The following is a 21,297-nucleotide window of genomic DNA, read 5'->3' as shown; positions in this document are numbered from 1 at the left end:
GTATACAACATCAACGTCTAACATCGAATAGAACTGATCTGTTGAAAGGACTGTATGATGCAAAAACAGAGATGTATGTACTTTTGTAACCCAAGAAAATCTTTAATAAAAACAATTTAAAACAACTAAGAGCTGAAACCTGCAGCTCTTTGCACTGCAACACATTGTTGCAGTCTCATTTAGAAACCTGAAGTGCATAAGCCAGAGCTTTATCCTTCACCCTTCCAGTTTTCAAAGTATGCAAATACTAGCTACTGATAAAATGGAACAACAATCCATTAAAAGGATTATGATTTAACTAGATCTTCAACCACTGTATGAAGTGACCAAAACCCTGTTCATATGGTAGTAATGTTACTCAAGAACCATTTCTCCAGAGTCTGATCCCATATTGCTACTGTGTGTTTGAGTGAGGCATCTAATTGGGCTGTCAAAGTCCCTGTTACTTGCTAGTCATAGAAACATTTTCACTATTCAAGCACAGTGGTGCCAGCAGGACAGACTTTGGGAGTCCTCTTGGTTATTCTGCCCCAAGCAGAAAAGCTCTAGTTTAGCACATATTGAAGTGAAGTAATATATACCACCACTATCTACAGAGGAAGATCCCTGTATGCCCAAATTTAGGAATTTTATTACAAAACTTTTGACCTCTCCAGCACTCAGGTTTACACATCCTGATTATATGAGGAAAGTTCAGTGGCATGAGATATTTCATTTCATTTCACTGTTCATTTGTATACTGCCTCTCTATATTACTATACACAAGGAGGCTTGCAAGCTGAAGAAACAACAAAACAGTGAAGATCACACATGTACTAAGAATGTGATTAAATACAAAAAAGACTCACCTGTATAATATGTAGTAAGCGTTTCCTAATCTGAGCTGAAACAGACACTAGCGATTTTGTCTGGCAGACTGATGACATCTCAGGGTTGAAGCCTCAACCTACCTTCCAATTCCTATTCTCATACATTTTTAAGCTGTACTACTAGCGTACCCCTGTAACGTGAACAGACAAATCTGGGACTTGGATCTAACATTCTGCCTCTGACAGCCATGCAGCTCAAAGGAAGTTGAAACTAATCACAAAGCTGGGTCATTTCCCAGGATTTTGTAGCTTGTGTGAACATGTAAAGCCCTTGACACAATGTGTTAATGAGCAGTGAATTAACAAACACCTATTCAACTAACACACAGTGCTAATGACAGCTTTAAAAGTTGAACATTTAGACTATCCAACAACTGTTACATTCTTCCAGTATATCTAGGACTCAGTCCAGTTATGGCAGTGAGGAACCCGAGCACAGACTCTCATATAACTTTTAACAGTAGAACTTTATAACCCAAAACTAAACCAGTTGTCTTCGCTGAGAGAGGACCTCAGTGAAGGAGATGCTTGTGGAGCAGCAGCCCAGGCCATGTTGACCCAGTGTTCTTCACAGTTAAGAGGCTAGTAATATTTAACTCCATGTACGTTTGAACGAGATGAAAAAAGCAAGACAACAGTAAGCAGACAGAAATAGTTGCATTAGCAGGGGCAGAGAGTAAGGAGGTCAAAACTTTGCCTGCTTCAAGTTTAATAATATGTGAGGTTTTAAGAGTAGGCTTGGTTCAAGACTTTGCTCCTGCTGGTGGGAACTACCCAGAACACAATGTAGTACAGTGGTGGCATTTGCCAGTTTCCCCTTCCCCTGCAGCCTCCAAAAACCTACTCTGAAAGACGGAGACACCTTCTGGATTAGTGTGTGAAGGCTGCAGAGGGAACTGGAAACAGGCAAGTCACCTCCCTTCTACCAGTGAGATCCCTCTGCTATATCAAAAGCCTCACAGACAGGAGCCCTTCCATGCCGGGAGGGTGAAATCTGGACAGATCCATCAGGCTTATACCACTAATAGTACTTCCCAGCAGTTGGAATGAGTTCTAAATTGAGAAGATGCTTAACAAGCATTTGGAAATAATTATGTCTGTGTTCAGGGCTGTAGAAGGATGTGAAGATGCTAAAAGAATGTGGCAGGGCTGCCCCTTGTTAGTTTATATTGCTCTGGCATCCTCAAGACACCAGGACACAAACATTAAAAGGAACCAGTATTTTACGCCAAGAAAACAAAACTGCACTGTGTGCAGTTTTTTATCTTACTTCTGGGACAGCTGCTGTGCCTCAAGTAATGCACGTAAGTAAGTCATTTGATGGACATCTCAAGGTATAAAATTAATATGGAATAAGTCTGTGGGCCAAGTCACTCAGCCAATTCACAACAAATGAAGCTGAGTGGAACTGCATTCTCTTGCAGTTAAACATTTCAGATATTTAACCATTTAATCTCTCCAACCACCCACCCACCTCACAAGTTAAGAGACATTGCTGTTTCTCACCTCTTTAGTGAATGGCATAGCAGATTGGGACAGGTGGAAGCTTCAGATAAACCTGTGGGAAAAGGGGGAAAAAGTCAGTATTGTCCCACATTATGTGCATGCATTCCGAGGACTCACCCACTTCACCCTTCCCCCACCCTTTATTGTGGAGCAGCATTGGTGTTAAATAGCATATACTTGTTGCACGTTCTAATTGATGTAGGAGGCGATGACACCCCCCCCCCAATATACAGTGGAACCTCGGTTTTTGAGCGCATCAGAAGCTGAATGGCTTCTGGGGCACATTTCTCGGTTTTCTCAATGGGATTGAGCCTCGGTTGTCGAACATTTCGGAAGTCGAACGGTCTTTCAGAACGGATTACATTTGACAACAGAGGTTCCACTGTATTTCATACACATTTATAATTGTATACATGAGACACTGGAAAGTGGACGTTCTTTGCTGCTTTTGTATTGTACCTGCGGGCTTACCTTTCTTTCTTTATTTCATTTATATTCCACTTTTCCACTAAGGTCCTCACAGTGGCATACATGGTTCTCCCTCTCCCCATTTAACCTCACAACCACCTTGTGACATAGGTCATGGGAGGTCACCTGTGATAGGGATGGAGGAGGCTGGGAACGCTGGGCACAAATATGGCTGTTACTTTTCAATTTTATTTTTTTAAAAAAATCAATAAAAATAAACAACACCCCACCCCAAATTACACACATCATTAATAAAGAGCTGCTAACTCTACGTTGCCCATACATGCAAAACCATCACTGACTTTCAAATGAAATGTTCCTTTGCCATTTTAGTTAGCTGTGCTTGAGATCTAATCACCCACCATATAATAGTCTCATTAAGTACAGCACTGCTCTACATCCAAGTAACTATATGAGGAAGGATTGTAGGAATGAGCACACCAGCTCCGCCCCTGTCACCTTCCTCAAGTTGGAGCAAACTTCTGACATAGCGAGGCTTCCTTAACTCGGGGACTTCAAAGATTCTAAAATGTGCTGGGAACCTCCCCATTCCAGATATTTGCCCCCAGGAGGTCAACTAAAATGGTTGATTGTGTTGTGTTCCTCATTACGCAAACAAAAACAGAAGCAAACCAATCCGAGCTGAGGCCCATGCACAAACTTTATTGTGCGCTTATTATTATAAAATACTTGAATGGTTTAAAACATGCATCAAATAGCCAACTTAGGGCCACACACAAGTTCCACTTTGTGGCAAATACACTGCAGGTGAAATCCATTGCCGTAAGATTCCAACAGCTTCCCACAGAATAAGAAAGGTAAGTAACAAAATGTTGGGAGAATTTAACTACAGTTCCTCATTCGTTAGATCAACACATGGTTTGATTTTATTTTAACCGAACAGTCCAGCTATCAAAAACATAACATGCATCTTGATTTTATATCTTCACTAACATCATAATGTCCAGAGTAATTATGCATTGTATGGCCAAAAGTTCAAAACAAAAACAAAAACAACCAAACAGAATTAAAAGAACACACTTGCAGCAACTCAGCCCAACAATTATTAACTATTTAAGCAACTTTAATACAATAAACTAAAAATACCCATAACAGCTGTGCTGCATAACCTATAGGATGTTTTCTCCTGTACACCCTAGGTCTATATATTAAATATCTGCAAAATTAAAACATGCATACAGAAAATACAAAGCCAAGCTTTACAGATCTGATATGAATCAAATTTACTTGAAACGTAATGCACAAAGTACTTTAATTTTAAACTTTTTTTTTATACTGTTAATAGTTCTTTTAACATTCAAGTGTGGGGAAAGTCTCAAAAAGTTGGGCAAAAAAGTTTCTAAATTAAAATATTTTTCAAAAGCTATGGTTCAAGTAATAAACATTTTTATATAGAAATCTTCTGATAAGTTTTAACTAAAAATAATATGTTGAACATTATACAGAATTAGCAACAGGAGTATACCCAAGACCAGAAATTTACATAATTACTAAGATTTTTGGCATTTCTTCCTCACTTATTTAAAACACAGACATGTCTGCAGCCTCAGATTTATATTTTAAGACCACTGTAAAACTATCATTTAAAGACAGTTCATAAGACCATTAAATAAATACGGATGCATTAGAACGTCCGATTTAAAAACAAAAGAAAACCACCTCACAAACCCACCACCTAGCTCTACAATCCCATTCTGTAAACATAAAAAGTGTTGACAATGATAAAAAAAGTAACATGCTAAGTCTATAGTGATAACAGCAGAAGCTTGACCCTGGATCTCTCTCCACAAAGTGAGTTCCAAATATGCACTGTTAATATTCATGTTGTCACTTTTAGAAGAGTGGCTGTCATCTCCAAAGCATCATGGCTTCTCTTCGGTAAGATCAAGTTGTGATTTCGCTCCGGGTAAAGCGTGCGGACTGCATCTCCCTGGGATGTTTTGGCTACTGTCTTTTCAAGAAGCAGTCCTCAACGAATTATTACGTAAGTAAGCAGATGCGATGGTCACTGTGCATTGTTGTTGCCAGCACCATTGTTTCCGTTGGCATTTGTTGCATTCACAGAATTAATGCCACCCTGAAGAAGAGCATCTTTCCTTGGTGGCATTCGCTCATTGATCCTATCCAGTCCTTTTGCCTCTTCAAAACTGCAGATTTTATGTTGTGGAGAGAATCCTCGTATTGCTTAACAAAATGCAAATTAGACATGTCAGTAATGGGAAAAAGCTCTGCGCATTCTTAGTAACTTCTAAGAAATATCAAAATGTAAAAAAGAAAAAGGGGGGAAACACCCACAAAACCAGTAAGTTAGATTAAATGTGATTTTATGTATTTACACTTCTCTTGTAAAAAGTGAGCAGAGTTGTACAGCCTCTCTGACTTTTCTTCTTCAGTATATCATACCAATTTTTGCTTAAGGCCGCTAGGCATTCCAAACATCACTTATGAGAACACAAAAACTAAAGTTGGCAGCGATGCAAGATATGACTGTGAATACCTAGGCTAAACATGTGAGAAATAATCACAACAGCCTTGGAAGCCACCTTAAAATAAGGATGGTACCTAGACTTCAACAGATCACCTTACACATCAGGCAGGAGCCCATTTTATTTTGAACACTGATAATAAGAAAATTTTTCAGTTTTGAAGAACAATGACATGTGCACACACTGCTATAGAAACTAGAGTTCTGTACAATGGTGCCAAGCATCTTACTCCATTTTCCACCACCAAGACAATCCCACCCTGCAAATGTAACTAATCATCAACAGTGATGTATAAATATGGTGCTTGAACCATTAGGGAGCTTGCTGGCCCGGCAAGTTCCTCTGAAGATTTTTAAGGGGATGTTGAGCCACTAATAAGTATAGTCCAAGTCTTCAGACTTGGCACACATTTGAAAAGCAGCATATGCACCAGCCTTACAGATTAGTCTGCAAACGTGATTAGACCACAGATTTGCTTGGTAGCTCATTTGTGCACATATACATACTTTGTCGCTTATAGTAAAGCAATGGCCTGACAAAGACGGGATATAAAAGTTGTCATGGATAGTGGCTATTAAGGCTAGGATCCAAAGAAGACTTCAGGAACCTTTACCCACACCACCCAAGCAATCTGAGCAGAGTTGCCAAAGCAGTGACATGGCATGAAAGGTTGCCGTTCCAAAATAAGACGCGTCTCTGGAAATAAGGCAAACCATTGGCCATGTCTAAATTATTATTCGGCTCTCATCCAAAGATAACATTTTATATTTTGCCAGCTTCCTGGCACTTAATGTTCACAAATGAATACTACACATTATAAAAACACCTTTATAAAACTAAATCTTGCACTACCAGATGGGTTATGAGAAAGAAACGAAAAGACACAGACTTCAATCCAGAAAACCATATGGGAAGCTATCTGCGCACAGTGGAAGAGAGGAGGGCTGCATTATTGTATGGCACCAGAAACTACTTTTGAAACTCATGGCTATGATGTATTGTTGAGAAGTCACATTCAAAATATTGGGTGCAGGGGTGGGGGGGCTAGCAAATATGAAAAGCTCAATTTGAGTGTTCAAGCCATGCATATACTTAAAAGTGGCCTGCTGGATTGGAGACATTTAAAATCCATTATCACCAGAGAAAGTATGTCAACTAAAAGAGGGGACATAAACATAGCATGCTATTATGCTAACGAAAGAAAACACATCCCTATTCCACAGTCAGAAAAAGCAAATCACCCCAAAAGCGAAAGGCAAGTCATCATCAAGACAAAACAAAATGCTACAGATAACAACAAATGAATCAGTGTATTGATTCATTTCTGGTTGTGCAAGTTGAAAGAGCAGAACAGACTTCTAAATCCCTCCCAGACCCCAATCCCTGCCAGTAGCAAAGACACTGAGACCATACCTTTTTCAGCCTCAATTGCCTCTACTGTGGCTGTACAGAAGTGAGTAGATGCATGCAAAATGAATGAGAAAGATGAAGAGTGTAATATCACATAGCAGAAAAAAATATGATTAATATTATACTAGCTGAAGGTTGATTTAAGAAGTCCTTTTTGAAAATAAAAATTTCCTTGCTTTTTTGGCTTTGATACTATTATTTATTTATTTATTTATTTATTTTTAAAGAAACCACAGGTTAATATGAGTTCCCAACAACATGGAAAGGGCTGAAAGGGACCGTTTGTAATGTTTCGGGAGGACTTTCTTCATTAGTCCACAATACCAACATGCAATAAAATATCAAGTATTTTATTCCTGAGTCAAACACAAGAATTTAAGAAAGGAATGTTTCTTATCATCATCATCATGAGTAACTGCTGCTTTACATACAATGATGATGATATTTTTTAAAAATGTAACCAGTTGCCATGCAAACTAAGAAGTTGAAAAGTCTGCATGTTTGTAGGTGAGCTGCAGTTAATAACGGGAATCCCCAGATTTTAAAAACGGATGTGAACCCCCTACTGTTTAAAGTAGCTATGAAAAAAATAAAACTTTGGATATTCTTCTGCACATTTTCTAATATGCTTATGAATAGACTAACACTATTTCACATGAGAAGGAATGTAAAGGTAAAACAAACTGATGATCACATCATCAAGAATTAACTGTTTTTCTTTGTAATTTGCTTTGGAGAGATGAAATATTCAAACATCTCTGTGTACGCACCATGACAACTGAAAAAGCAGTGACCCATGCCATTAGCTCAGTAAGATCTTAGATGACAAATACCTGTTCTATAAAGCAATGATCTCTTATTACCATCAAAAAAGTTCCTCTTCTGCGTTTACCATCAGTAGGGTAGGATTAAGAAATAGGTGGGAACAAAATTTACAAATGAATATAGAGGAGTGGAAACTGGAGGAGTTATGGACAACAAGGTCTTTCAGATCAATATTGTGTTTACAGAATTACCTACAAACTCACCCACAATGAAACCATTGATAAAGACGCTGAAGCCAACCTATAATTCTCAAGTTTTATATCGTCAGTTTGTCATTTAAGTGCAGAACTGTATTCTTTGAAATACAATGAAACATTTGTTTTGGCATATATTGTTAAAAGTTACAGTGATAAAGCTTTGCTTCAAAATGTGTTTTATGTGCATTAAAAAAACCCCCCAAACACTGCTGTATTTTTTAATCAGGCTTTTTTTTTGGGGGGGGGGGGTAGAAATCTCCCAAGATACTGCAGGAACAGAAGTGGACTAATAAAAAACAATGAAGAAACTAATTTCACCTCTTTCAGGAATAACCAAACTCATATCCCAAGTGACTCTAATAAAACTCTCCTTTAACACAAAAGCCAACTTAAAATTTCTTAAGAAACCCACTTGAGTTTCAAAAGCAGCTTGCCATACTCCTGGATCTGGAAATGGGACTGAAAAAGCCCTATTGAGTTTGGATGCAACAACAGACTACAGTTTATTATTGTAGGAATAAACCTAGACAGGCAGTGAGCTTCTTTGTTCCTCTCTTCTCCTATAGGATTGGCTGTGAAGAAACATCAGAAGCTTCTGATTCTGTTTTTGACTAGCTGCAGTTTCATGTTACATTTGAAACTGGATAAACTGCAGTTGGTGCTAACTGTGGTTTACTGAAACAAGCCAATTTCAAACTGTGGTTTATGAACAGTTCAGGTGAAATGTTATCCCTAAACTGTGGTTAATTGACAACTGAAGCTGAAGATTCCAATCTCCTCCTTGTGGCTGTTGTAAACGTGGCAGAGAAGAGCACAAAGGTTGACTTGGCTCCTTCTTGTAATGGTAAAACAGTTTATCGTTCCGTGTGAACATAGCAAGAGGGCCACAGCATTAGTTTGTAGGCAAAGCCTGGATTGTTCTTACTGGGCTCCCTTCAAACTCAAGAGACAATATCTTATTTTTTCTGAATCCCATTGCACCACAACCCAGGTCACTGAAAACCAGTGACATAAAGGTTGCTGTCTTTTAAAAATAATTCAGTCTAGTCAAGGAAGACAGGGAAACATTTGCCTTTTTCTTCAAGTAATTTTTCCTCCTATGGCAAGCAATACAGCAGCAGCAACAGTGCACTTATCAGGGTGCTGGTTTGGAAATGCAGTTACTACCTCACAAGAGTTCACCTTCAACCATCTTACTACTTACTACGAGACCAGTCCATCTACAAGTGTGTAAGATGGTTAAATCCTAGACTACAACAACAGTGCAAAGGGAGGTGATTGTGGGATGCAAGAACACACACATACCAGCACAATCAGAGATACCGTTTTAAGCATGTAATTCCAACCAAACATGATGAAATTACTTAACTTGCATCAGGTCTGGCACAAACTACTGGTAAATTAGTGAGCTGAATTAGCTTCTCTGAAATGCTAATCCCATTTATGGAAGGGTTTTTCCCCCCTCTAGCAAAAGAGATACCAAAACTCAAATATCTCGATGTTGTATTTCATTTGTACCTCATAGTTCTGAAAGATTACCTGAATTAAAGAATGGAAATGTCAGGCTATTAAGGGCTGGATGCCCACTCCCAACAGCTTCACCCATAAGATGCAGCTGCTTTTACAAAAAAATAAAATAAAATATAGGATAAAAGCAATGGTGCTCAGTCAAATCTTTCATCACAAGAAGCCATTTGATTTATATTGCTACTACATTAATTTTAATGTAGACAACACTATGGCATTACTCCTTTGGAAAACAAAATGACTCCTGAATGCCAGTTTTCTATTTGTCCAAATTACTGTAACATTTCATTGTTGTAAGTGATGAAAGATTTGTGTTACAACTTTCTATTAAACATTAGAAATGTCTAACTTGCAACAGGAATCATCTGGTTTACCCTATCAACAGCAGTAGAAATTGTGTGAGCACCTTAAAAATCTACTGTATTCACAACATTTCTGTTAAACTGTTGCCATTTGAGGCTCCTAAAGGAGTAAAGTTAGTTAAAATTCTAAGTTGTGGTCATGCTGAAATTAAAATTTTTGATTGATGTTATATGTCAGGTCCACTTGTCTTGTTTTAAAACAAACATGAGACAACATTATCAAGTCCGATCAAATGCGTATGTTCCAATTCTCTACAGCTTACATAGTGCTGAGAAAACTACAATATGCAAGCTGGGTAGTGAATATACACACTGAAAGTAACATTTAGAGGGGGAAATCTGATGATACAAGGAACATACACACCATTTGCTATTACAGACATTCACAGATCACATACATACATATATAAGGACTTATGAAAAGTGAACTTGGAGACATTATATGCTCCAAGAGGATAATGATAGTAAATAAAACAGTTTAAATAATATTAAAAGGTGTTAACTCAAACAAAAAATATTTTAGACTGACACAGTACCAGAAAAGTTTCACAAATTTACATTAAAATGTTGAATTTTGATTACATTAGGTGGCAAAAAAAATTTTTTGACAGACAAGAAAAAACATGTGCTGTAAAATTGAACACAGATATTACAGAAATATCGACACAGAAAACTAAAATGTTTTCTGTTAATAAAGCTCAGGAATGTTATGACGCCCACTTTCTTTCTTGACATCCATTACAAAAAAATGAACTATATAGTCAGAAGAAATTAAAAAAGAAAAAAGAATCTCACAATATTCTTCTGGCAACAACTAATCCATCAACTTTTATAAAGTATTCAATGAGCCAGATTACAGGTTATTTTCTTTTTATTTTCATGCAAAAAATATAAGCACACTTAAACACCCTTTGAGTCTGACTTATTTACAAGGTTTTCATTTAGCCCCTTTATTCTCAATTGGATTTTATAACAGCTATTGGTTATTTTTCAGTTACATTAGCCATCAGAATGCATCGGGTGCAGCGTCAAATGCAGCCAACCTCAAAAATAAGGTGCTACGAAGTTGCTTGTACATCAAGAGACAGACAAGTGTCTGAGATAGTGATTTAATTTTTTTACACACTTATACAGACATACAGCGATACCTAGAGAAAGACAGACAGATCTAAAAAAAGCAGCTACATCTGCAGAGGAAGGAAATAGCAACTTACAAGGACAATTCAGGGAAGTCAAGTAGTATTACACAGAACATTTGACAAACAACATGAAGGAACAAACTTTGGCATCGATCACCAGGGTACGAAACAAAGCACATTTTCCATATGTGGAATTCAAAATTGAGCTTGGAAACTTGTAGCTATCAATACTAAAAGGCAACTGGCATTTACTAAACAGATTAACGTTTGTAATAAAACTGTAGGAATAAAGAATAAGGCCATTTGTGATATCTGATGAAATAACGGTGTCTCTTTAATTTTCTGACCTACCCTGCCAATCTTTTCCCAGTTCATAAATAATCTTGCTATCTGAAATGCTCTATCAAGGAAAGCTAAACGACAGACAAAGATTAGCACAGTGTGACTAATACTGTTTGCTTTTTGTTTAATACCCTGGTTAAATACTGATTTTACATTGCCTGATTAATACATAAAGTTATGCTTTATCATCAGCCGCTAAGACAAGAACTGAAAAGCATAAGGAATTCCCTGCATGCACTGTGTGTGGTGTTAGCGAAAGAGTGAGATGTGCCCCATTCCATCTGAGGCACAGCAAGTTGCATAACATCATTACCACTTTGCAAGGTCTGGCGTCCTCCGGCCAATACTCCACTAGGTAACATTCCAGTGGGAGTCAAACCCTTGAGTGTCAGTACACTTTCACTCTCTTCCCTGAATTTAGGAGACAAAAAAGGGGAGGGGGGAAACTGTTTTACCCAAAGAGGTCTTCATACCCAATATACTTCAGACTTGCATGCAGGTCCTTGCCTGAGCTCTTCTTATTCCCCAAATCCACTGTCTCCTATCTAACACTGAAGAACCGGGAAATGTAATACTGCAAGTGAAAATAGCAGGGAGGGTGTGATTTAGAATAGTGAGAGGAAGGTGAAGTCTGGGGAACACAATCTCAGGAGAGGTCTGCCAGCCCTGCTCCCTGGTGTTTAGGAAGGAAAGAAAGGCATTTCCTCCTCCCATTATATGTACAGTCATACCTTGGATCCTGAACACCTTGGTACTTGGACGTTTTGGCTCCTGAACGCTGCAAACCCGGAAGTGAATGTTCTGGTTTGCAAACGTTCACTGGAACCCAAATGTCTGACGGGGCTTCTGTGGCTTCCAATTGGCTGCAGCACCTTCCTGCAGCCAATCAGAAACTGCGCTTTGGTTTCCAAACATTTTGGAAGTCGAACGGACTTCCAGAATGGATTCCATTCAACTTCCAAGGTACGACTGTACATCTTTGGCATCTTCTTGCCTTTCAAAAGTATTATATGTCAGGAGCTACTCTGAGCTTGGATGTGGCAGGATTATTATTTTTAAGCGAAACCAAATACCAGATCCCTTTGTTCTTGTCTCTTACTCCTGCTGCCTTTAAATTCTGCTTCTTGTGTTGTCCATTCACTGCGCCCATGACATCATTTCCCTTCCCTCCTTTGCACCTGTCTTTCAGAGCCCATTTCTTTGGCACAGCTTTTCTTGCCATTATTTTTTACTCTTTGATCCTGCCATCACCTTTGCTCTGCTCTCACTATTCAGCTGCATGAGAAAGGGTTAGGATAGCTCCACATTCTGAAAAACAAGTATTGGTGCTAAATAAATGTTTAGCAGAAGTACAGTATTAGCAATAGATAACTCATCTATTAAAAAAGTTACAGTCGCACTTAATTGTAAGAGCGGGTAGGGAGCTGCTAACACGTAGTCTTTCCATATAAACAGATCAGACAAGTTGAGAATAGTAATTACCTGAGAACAGAGAAGACTCTTGCCATCTTGCCAATTGCACGGATTTTGTTTCTGATTATTTCTTTTCGTGCTGCAGCTGTACCTACTTCCAATGGAAGAAGAAAGTCTCAAGCTAATGGAGCACACAACAAAAATTGCATACAATGTGACCATCAATAAAACTGTGATAACATATGGTTCTCCTTCAGCCTGGAACTTAAGGTGATTGAATAATGATGCCTCATCACAGACAAATCTCTTCAGTCCACAGATCACCAAACATCCTGAAAAGATTAAACAGTTCTAAACACTAAGTGACAAATATCAAGACTATTAATTGCTGCCAATTGTTTACTGATGGCATTTCATTCTTAGGCTTTTGACTGCTGATCTCTTAAACAGTTATGAACCTGACTGAGCACAAATAGAAAATTCAAGGAATAAATGGGACTTGTACCATAGCTGGCATTCAAATTACTAACTGGCAACCTAAATGTGCTCCAAATCGACAGTGTTCTAGAACACTGAACAGCATGTCTATTCATCCATCTCCATCTCTCCCTCTATCTCCCACAATCACTATATTTTATTCATGTAAATCAGTTCAGGACTTTCTGTTGTGGGAAGTGATTCATGAATTCAATTAGCTAGCTAACATCCCCTCTCCTAGCATGTATACTTCATTCCAACCTAAGTGCTGTCTCACTTGTAAGTTTCTTCCAGGCAGATACCGTATTTTCCCATGTATTGGACACCCCATTGTATAGGACAACCCCTATTTTTGGGGACTCCAAATTTAGAAAGTGGGGGGAGATTGCCCTGACTTGTAGAGCTTTTTTTAAGGGAAAATAGTTGACAAACGCTGACAGCCGCACGCATCCAACAAGCTGCCTATCAACAAGCTGCCTATCACACACACACTTCGCTTTCTTTGGGGGGGGGCAGAGTTGTTGAGCTGCTCTGCTTTGCTGGAGGCTAGGGAACAGGCAGGACACGATCGCGCGGAGCCAGGCAACAAGGCTTGCGAGGAGGAGGCCACCTCTGCCATCGCTTCTCGCTACACATGCAGTAAACGGACCACCTGCTCCTTTCAGGAAGCTGATAGCAGAAACCACCTATCAGCTTCCTGATCCCCACCAGCGGCCGCCAATCATGCTCCTGCTTGCTGCAACAAAGGCAGCTGCCTATTGGCTGCTGCAGCGGCAATCAGGAGGGCTAATGGTGGTGATCGGGCAGCTGCGACGCGAGCGGTTGTGTGCTGCGTTCCGGCGGTCAATGCTGAAAATCGCTCACCTGCTGGAACGAAGCGTGAGCCCGAGATTGTAAGCGGCAATTGACCGCTTGATTGTGTGTGGGGAGGGGAATGTTGAAAATTGCTCACCCACCGGAAAGAAACGTGAGCCTGATTTTGTAAGCGCCGATTGTAAGCGACACGGGCAGTTGTGTGCTGCGTTCTGGGGGGTGAGCGATTTTCAGCATCCCCGCCCCCCCAATCAAGCGGCCAATCACCACTTACAATCTCAGGCTCGTGCCAAAAAACCATTCGCCCATCCCCCCTCAGCACTACCCATGTATAAGATGACCCTAAATTTTGAACCTCATTTTTGGGTCAAAAAAGCTCGTCTTATACACGGAAAAACACAGTATCTCTTCTTTGTTTGAAAAATTAGATTAGACTCCCATACACACACATGAACATGGTTTTCCTTCAGGGATGTGGTCTACTAAGATTGTAGGACAGGGGTGCGGGACCTTTCAGCTCAAGGGCCACATTCCCTTCTGGGCAGCCTGCCAGGGGTGAGCAGCGTCAGAGGCAAAGAGCATGTATACTTTACCTTTGTACTGCAGGCTACTTGCTTTAACTACATATGAAACTCAGTTGCATGATTCCCCCTTTAAAAAAATACTAAGCTCTGGGCATGGATAGGAACAAAAATCCCACCAACAACACAAGAAAGCAGGAAGGGGGGGGGGGAAGGAGACTAGAATGGAAGTTGTCTCCTCAACCAATGAACTGTAAGACTGTACTTAATACAGTGTGCAACTGGGAGACATATAAGGAACAAAAAGCAGTTTCCAATATAGTTTTCAAAGGAAGACTAGAGAATTACTGGGACATTTCTTCTTTATTTAAGATGCACACTTAGTAGGCAATCTAACATGCCACTACCAGCATACTGGTTGCATAATTTACATTCTTATCATAATTGTGTTTAATATCTGTCCCCAAAGCCTGGTCAATAAAGGTCATGTCTGGGTTATATTTGGTGCACCCAAGGATTTGGGCAAGCCCCATGGAATGTTTAATTTTTACTTTTAAACAATAGAACCATCCCCACTATGTGATACCACAGCTTTAAAAAGCCCCCCCCCAAAGGTTTTCCATGCAACGGGGAGGCTGGGAGAGGGCCATTAATGAAACACAAGTCGAAAGCTCCCTCACGTGTGTAGAGCAAGTTGCACAGTTCTTTGGATCTGCGGCAATAACACTGCAGCAATATTTAGTAACAGGCTCTTTCAAAGCTATTAAAATATACTTCGGCTCATAATGAAAGTTCTGCGAGGAATTCCATATAGCACCAAGCAGATTGCTCTATCAGTACAAACACTTATGCTTATGCTGATGGAGCAATCTCTGCTCACCTGCCTCCCATGTGCCTTTCTGGGAGTTATCCTAACCTCCTCCATGCAAATGGGGAGGGGTAAAAACAGGGGGCTTGTGGGGAGAGGACGGTGCAGGGAAAGCCCTGTTGTGCTAGCGAAAGTCTTTGTGCAAACTTCTGCTTGCAGGCCTGGTTAAAAGGGACCCCTGACCATTAGGTCTAGTCGTGGACGACTCTGGGGTTGCGGCGCTCATCTCGCTTTACTGGCCAAGGGAGCCGGTGTACAGCTTCCAGGTCATGTGGCCAGCATGACTAAGCCGCTTCTGACGAACCAGAGCAGTGCACGGAAACGCCATTTACCTTCCCGCCGGAGCGGTACCTATTTATCTACTTGCACTTTGACGTGCTTTCGAACTGATAGGTTGGCAGGAGCAGGGACTGAGCAACAGGAGCTCACCCCGTTGCGGGGATTTGAACTGCCGACCTTCTGATCGGCAATCCCTAGGCTCTGTGGTTTAACCCACAGCGCCACCCGCATCCCTGTAGGCCTGTTTAGTTCTTCCCTTTGTGGAAGAAGCTACTCTAGTAATATAAATTATTCTAACTTATTATTATACACATCAGCTTGAAACTAGCACAATAGTGATTTAAAGCTTTCTCATACAAATATTAGCTGGAAGAGAACAAAATTACTGCACAAACAGCAACTGAAACATTACAGAGATCACATTTCATGCACCATTTGTAATGTAGAATGCTTACACTAAAATCATAAACAAGGCAGACAACTGAAAACTTTCCTACACATGCAGGATCAGAAAAAGAGATATTAAAAGTAGGGAAAATATGAAAGCTACTACAAAAGGGGAATGGAAAAGAGGAGAAACCCTTCATGCACAGAAAGACTGGCAATAAAACAAATACTACACATTTATATAAGGAAAATATATAAATGTGTTCTCTACTTTGATAACTTTGATAAGCCATATTTCAAAACAATATTACTCCGTCTTTTCTGTACCTTTTTTATTGCCATATATGATTCGTTCTTCAGATGGAGAGTCCAGAAAAAAAGAAAGTGAATGATGGAGAAAAAGGTGAGTGAGGAAAACTAAAAGGAAGAGCTTTTACATTGGCAGTGATAATAAAGAATGGAAGTTGAAAAGAAAAATGAGGAAGAAAAATGGAAAACTGCTACTCTCATAGAACGCTGCATACTGCTGAGTGCATTTTTAAAATATATTGGTAGCATTTGTAATGTCTGTTCAGTATTCAATGAGTGTTGACAGGATGATATAAAGTGTAGGAAAGACATAAATTTCAAGTAACACAAATATACAAACAAACACTGTTAAATATAGTATAAAAAGCACCCCGGTCAAAATAAGTAAAAGTTGTTGCTACTGAACCATAGATCGACCAAATTCACTTATAGTGCTATAAACAAAACAGACTTCATAGCTTTCCTTGCAATGAGTAATAATAAAGTACATGTATCAGGAAGCAGAAATGTGAAATATGGGCTAAATAATTGATAATCTACAGCCCTATTCAGTCATTCTCCCCTTTCCTTGCTACCAATCCCATCTTTCTCCTCACAGTTTTGGGGCTGAACTTGGGCAGCAAGGAGTCTTTTCTACTTGCACAGGCTCCACTTATGATTTAGCCCCTAAGTCAGGGTTCTAGATTGCCCAAGGGAGCCTAGTCAAGTTCCCTACTGAAGAGATTTAGCCCTCAATATGTTGGGGGGGTGTAGGAAGTGTTGGCGCCAAATAGTTCATCCCTACTCTGCCCCTTGCATGATGGCAATCGTGTGTGTGTGTGTGTGTGTGTGTGCGCGCGCGCGCGCGCGCGTGCATGTGTGTGTTGCAGGGGGAGACAATGAAGGAGCAGGTCTCGTGTCTTTTTATTCTATGCAATGGAATAAATATTTTACATGAAGAATTTTAATACAGAAAATATAGGCACACCAAGTTTTCAATTCTTAATATACCAGAATCATTTGAAGACTCTCTTTTAAAAATCTAATAGCATTCCTCAGAAGTTCACAAATTATGCACAGAATAAAATCTTTCAGGAATTCACAGTACAGACCCGTAAGTCATAAAAGTAGCCTTACCGTCAAATTGATCTTCACCCTCAGTCATCAGTTCATCATCAGAACAAATACTCAGAACGTTCACCAGCATTTCTGTCACTAAATAAAATAAAAAACAATCCAACACATCATAATACTTATTATAAGCTGAATAGTTTAAAATTCTACAATACTATAAAAATGCAAAATACATTGGAGGGAAACAACAAAATTATATGGAAAGCTAAATAGGTCAACTTCCAGTCCTTCACTGTAAGTCATTTAATAAAAGAACAGCACTGCTGTTCTTAGAAATTAAGAACAATTGGTGCCATTAGAGAGCTCACAAACAGGGCATGAAGGCATCAGTCCTTGCTCCCAGCAGGGGCTGCATTCCAGATTGTGTGAAATCACATGCAATTTAAACAACCTGCAAGCACCCCGTTCTGCCTCATTCCACCCTACTCCACCCCATCCTGCCCTTCTAATGACACTTTTTATGACATTTCCAAGTTACTTCTGGGTTCGGTGCTGTGCGTGATTGCATGCATATCAGTTGCGCCTAAAACGGGAAGTTCTTGTGCAGTATATTGATGGCTGCTGACTCTTAACAGAAATGTCTGTTTTACATACATAAATAAAAATCTGCAGCCCAACAATGTAAAGCACAACTATAGTACTGTGTGTAACGTACTATGCTGAACCCACCTAACAGTCAAACATGGCAACTCAGCGGAGCTCATCAAGCATTTAGCTACCTGCCTGGAACAACAAGCATTGTAATTTAGCTACCTGCCTGAAACAAAAACCAAAACAAAAAACAAACAAAACAAAACAATAAACAAAAATAAACAAAAACCAAAGTGAATATCAAACAATGGGCAAAAATACAGTTTGTAGGCGGTGTCTGAATTGGTGGGCTACAGGCAGGTTTTATCTGGCCACACAGAAACACACAAGCTATCAATTGAAAGCATGCATTTAAATCTACTTGCATAAATGTAGCACTAGATAAGTGGCAAATGTTTGAGTGACAACCTGTTTTTATGCCTTGTTTCATGATATGACGTACCTTTTTCTCCAACAAATGGCAAAGACCATGTGAAGACATCCATAAAATTTGGCAACCAATAAGGATGCGGTGAACAGTTGAACTGCCGAATATTCATAACATTATTTTCATATTTCAATACAGCAGCTGTAAAAAAGTTTTAGTGATTAGCTGAAATTATGTATCAAGCAATCAATAATAATTGCAAACCTTTCAGCTAGCACATTCATTCCAACACCTAAGGGTTATTTGACATTTTTTAAACAGCCAACAGTTGTGTGAATTGTAGATTCTATCGGGCTATTCATATGCGAGTTTAAGCAGGCACAAGCCCCTTAGTTTGTGAGCCTGGCTAGCAAGCAAACACAAACCATGAATTGGTGTGAACAAAATAATAAACAATTGTCACAAACAAGGACTAGGAGTTACTAATTTCAGAGCACAAGAGGAGAGCATTTGGCATTATGCTTAAACAGCCCCTGTAACTATTCAACCACAACCATAGTAGGCACACAGTGGAACTTGCAGGATGTAATCCAATATGGCCTCTAACAAGCAGCAGCAACACAGAATATCAAGCTAGTGTCATCTTGGACATAGCAGGAAGTTCCAAAGATAGATGAGTGCTCTCCCTGAAAGTTGCAGATGCTGGAAGGAAAGCCAGTTAAAGCTTTAGATGAGTCAAATTCTCATTCTGCACAAGATGATCAGACTTGAGGTTTTACCACCACTGTATCAGGGTATACTGAGAGACCTTTGTGCTTCTTTCTCATCCGGAACAACTGTGGCCTTGCCAACTGGTTTAAGCTAACGTGAAGGTGGGAAAGATAAGGAAACTGAGTGATGGCATCAGATTCACTAACATAGATGTCTCTTCCTGAGTAATGAAACACTCCTTCTGCCCTGAAGAGGTAGGTACGTTGGAATGACTAGCTGCAGTTGTCCTTTAGGACTCTCACAAAATAGTGCCGTTGCCGTTGCCGCTGCCGCTACTACATCGTGTCTATGTGACACGTGTCTATATATCTGACTCAAATATACAGTGGTACCCCGCAAGACGAACGCCTCGCAAGACGGAAAACCCGCTAGACGAAAGGGTTTTCCGTTTTGGAGGCGCTTCGCAAAACGAATTTCCCTATGGGCTTGCTTCGCAAGACGAAAGCCCATAGGGAAATCTCCGGGACAGCGGGGAAGCGCAGCGCGTCTTCCCCACTGTCCTCGGACCTCCTCCCCCCGCCCGGCATCGGAACGAAGCTCCAATGCCGGGCGGGGGGGGAACGCTTCCTCCCCCCCCGCCCGGCATCGGAACGAAGCTCCGATGCCGGGGGGGGGGAACGCCTCCTCCCCCCCGCCCGGCATCGGAACGAAGCTCCGATGCCGGGCGGGGGGGGAAATGCCTCCTCCCGCCGCCCGGCATCGGAACGAAGCTCCGATGCCGGGCTGGGGGGGGGGGAACGCCTCCTCCCCCCCCGCCCGGCATCGGAACGAAGCTCCGATGCCGGGCGGGGGGGGGGAATGCCTCCTCCCGCCGCCCGGCATCGGAACGAAGCTCCGATGCCGGGCGGGGGGGGAAATGCCTCCTCCCGCCGCCCGGCATCGGAACGAAGCTCCGATGCCGGGCGGGGGGGGGGGGAAATGCCTCCTTCCGCCGCCCGGCATCGGAATGAAGCTCCGATGCCGGGCTGGGGGGGGGAACGCCTCCTCCCCCCCCGCCCGGCATCGGAACGAAGCTCCGATGCCGGGCTGGGGGGGGGAACGCCTCCTCCCCCCCCCGCCCGGCATCGGAACGAAGCTCCGATGCCGGGCGGGGGGGGACGCCTCCTCCCCCCCGCCCGGCATCGGAACGAAGCTCCGATGCCGGGCGGGGGGGGGGGAAACGCCTCCTCCCGCCGCCCGGCATCGGAACGAAGCTCCGATGCCGGGCTGGGGGGGGGAACGCCTCCTCCCCCCCCGCCCGGCATCGGAACGAAGCTCCGATGCCGGGCTGGGGGGGGGGAACGCCTCCTCCCCCCCGCCCGGCATCGGAACGAAGCTCCGATGCCGGGCTGGGGGGGGGGAACGCCTCCTCCCCCCCCCGCCCGGCATCGGAACGAAGCTCCGATGCCGGGCTGGGGGGGGAACGCCTCCTCCCCCCCCGCCCGGCATCGGAACGAAGCTCCGATGCCGGGCTGGGGGGGGAACGCCTCCTCCCCCCCTCCCGGCATCGGAACGAAGGTCCGATGCCGGGCGGGGGGGGGACGCCTCCTCCCCCCCGCCCGGCATCGGAACGAAGCTCCGATGCCGGGCGGGGGGGGACGCCTCCTCCCGCCGCCCGGCATCGGAACGAAGGTCCGATGCCGGGCGGGGGGGGAACGCCTCCCCCCGCATCGGAACGAAGCTCCGATGCCGGGCGGGGGGGGACACCTTCTCCCGCCGCCCGGCATCGGATGGCTTTCCTGAAGACTTGGGGTGGGAGGAGGGTTTTCCTTCCCACCGCCAACATTCAGAATGCTGTTCTGAATGTTGGCGGTGGGGAGGAAAAACCCTCCTCCCACGCAAGCCCCGGGAACAGAGGGAAAGCGCTGCGCGCCTTCCCCTCTGTTCCCGTACCTGTCCTGAAGGCTTGCGGTGGGGAGAAAAGCCCTTCTCCGCACCGCCAGCCTGGCAAGCGGTTTCCCTAGGAACGCATTAATTGATTTTCAATGCATTCCTATGGGAAACTGTGCATCGCAAGACGAAAAACTCGCAAGAAGAAAAAACTTGCGGAACGAATTAATTTCGTCTTGCGAGGCACCACTGTAATTCAGGAATGCAAATTGCACTATCTTGGTCACATTCAGATGAGAGTAATGAAATGCACCCTATGGAACACAGTCTCTTAAATGTGTTTGGAGACTTTAGGTGGTGCAAAATATGGTGGCTTTTCAGAGCATATTCATTCTGATACAGTCATATCTCGGGTTGAAGTAGCTTC

The 21,297-nt window shown here is 42.1% G+C and overlaps 1 protein-coding gene across 8 annotated transcripts in view; it reads right to left on the bottom strand.

Moving 5' to 3' along the window:
• Nucleotides 1-3,486: 3,486 nt before the first annotated feature.
• The window catches only part of PPP3CB (protein phosphatase 3 catalytic subunit beta), a 39,665-nt gene continuing 21,854 nt past the window's right edge, over nucleotides 3,487-21,297 (bottom strand). For 3 of the 8 annotated variants that reach the window (XM_081006530.1, XM_081006526.1, XM_081006523.1), the window contains exons 9-15: nucleotides 18,366-18,491; nucleotides 17,336-17,413; nucleotides 16,238-16,264; nucleotides 12,635-12,719; nucleotides 11,466-11,563; nucleotides 6,764-6,793; nucleotides 3,487-5,048 (exon numbers count right to left, since the gene is read on the bottom strand). In XM_081006530.1, the coding sequence (XP_080862656.1) occupies nucleotides 4,870-5,048; nucleotides 6,764-6,793; nucleotides 11,466-11,563; nucleotides 12,635-12,719; nucleotides 16,238-16,264; nucleotides 17,336-17,413; nucleotides 18,366-18,491 (623 nt within the window). In that variant the 3' untranslated portion in view covers nucleotides 3,487-4,869. The remainder of the gene's footprint in view (nucleotides 5,049-6,763; nucleotides 6,794-11,465; nucleotides 11,564-12,634; nucleotides 12,720-16,237; nucleotides 16,265-17,335; nucleotides 17,414-18,365; nucleotides 18,492-21,297) is intronic. The other 5 variants (XM_081006528.1, XM_081006525.1, XM_081006527.1 and 2 more) reach the window with 4 other exon arrangements.

The sequence above is a fragment of the Podarcis pityusensis genome (assembly GCF_964106645.2).
Source record: "Podarcis pityusensis genome assembly, chromosome: 5".
NCBI classification, from domain to species: Eukaryota; Metazoa; Chordata; class Lepidosauria; order Squamata; family Lacertidae; genus Podarcis; species Podarcis pityusensis.
Note: the sequence above shows the minus strand (reverse complement) of the source record. Positions and strands in the feature narration are given on the sequence as shown.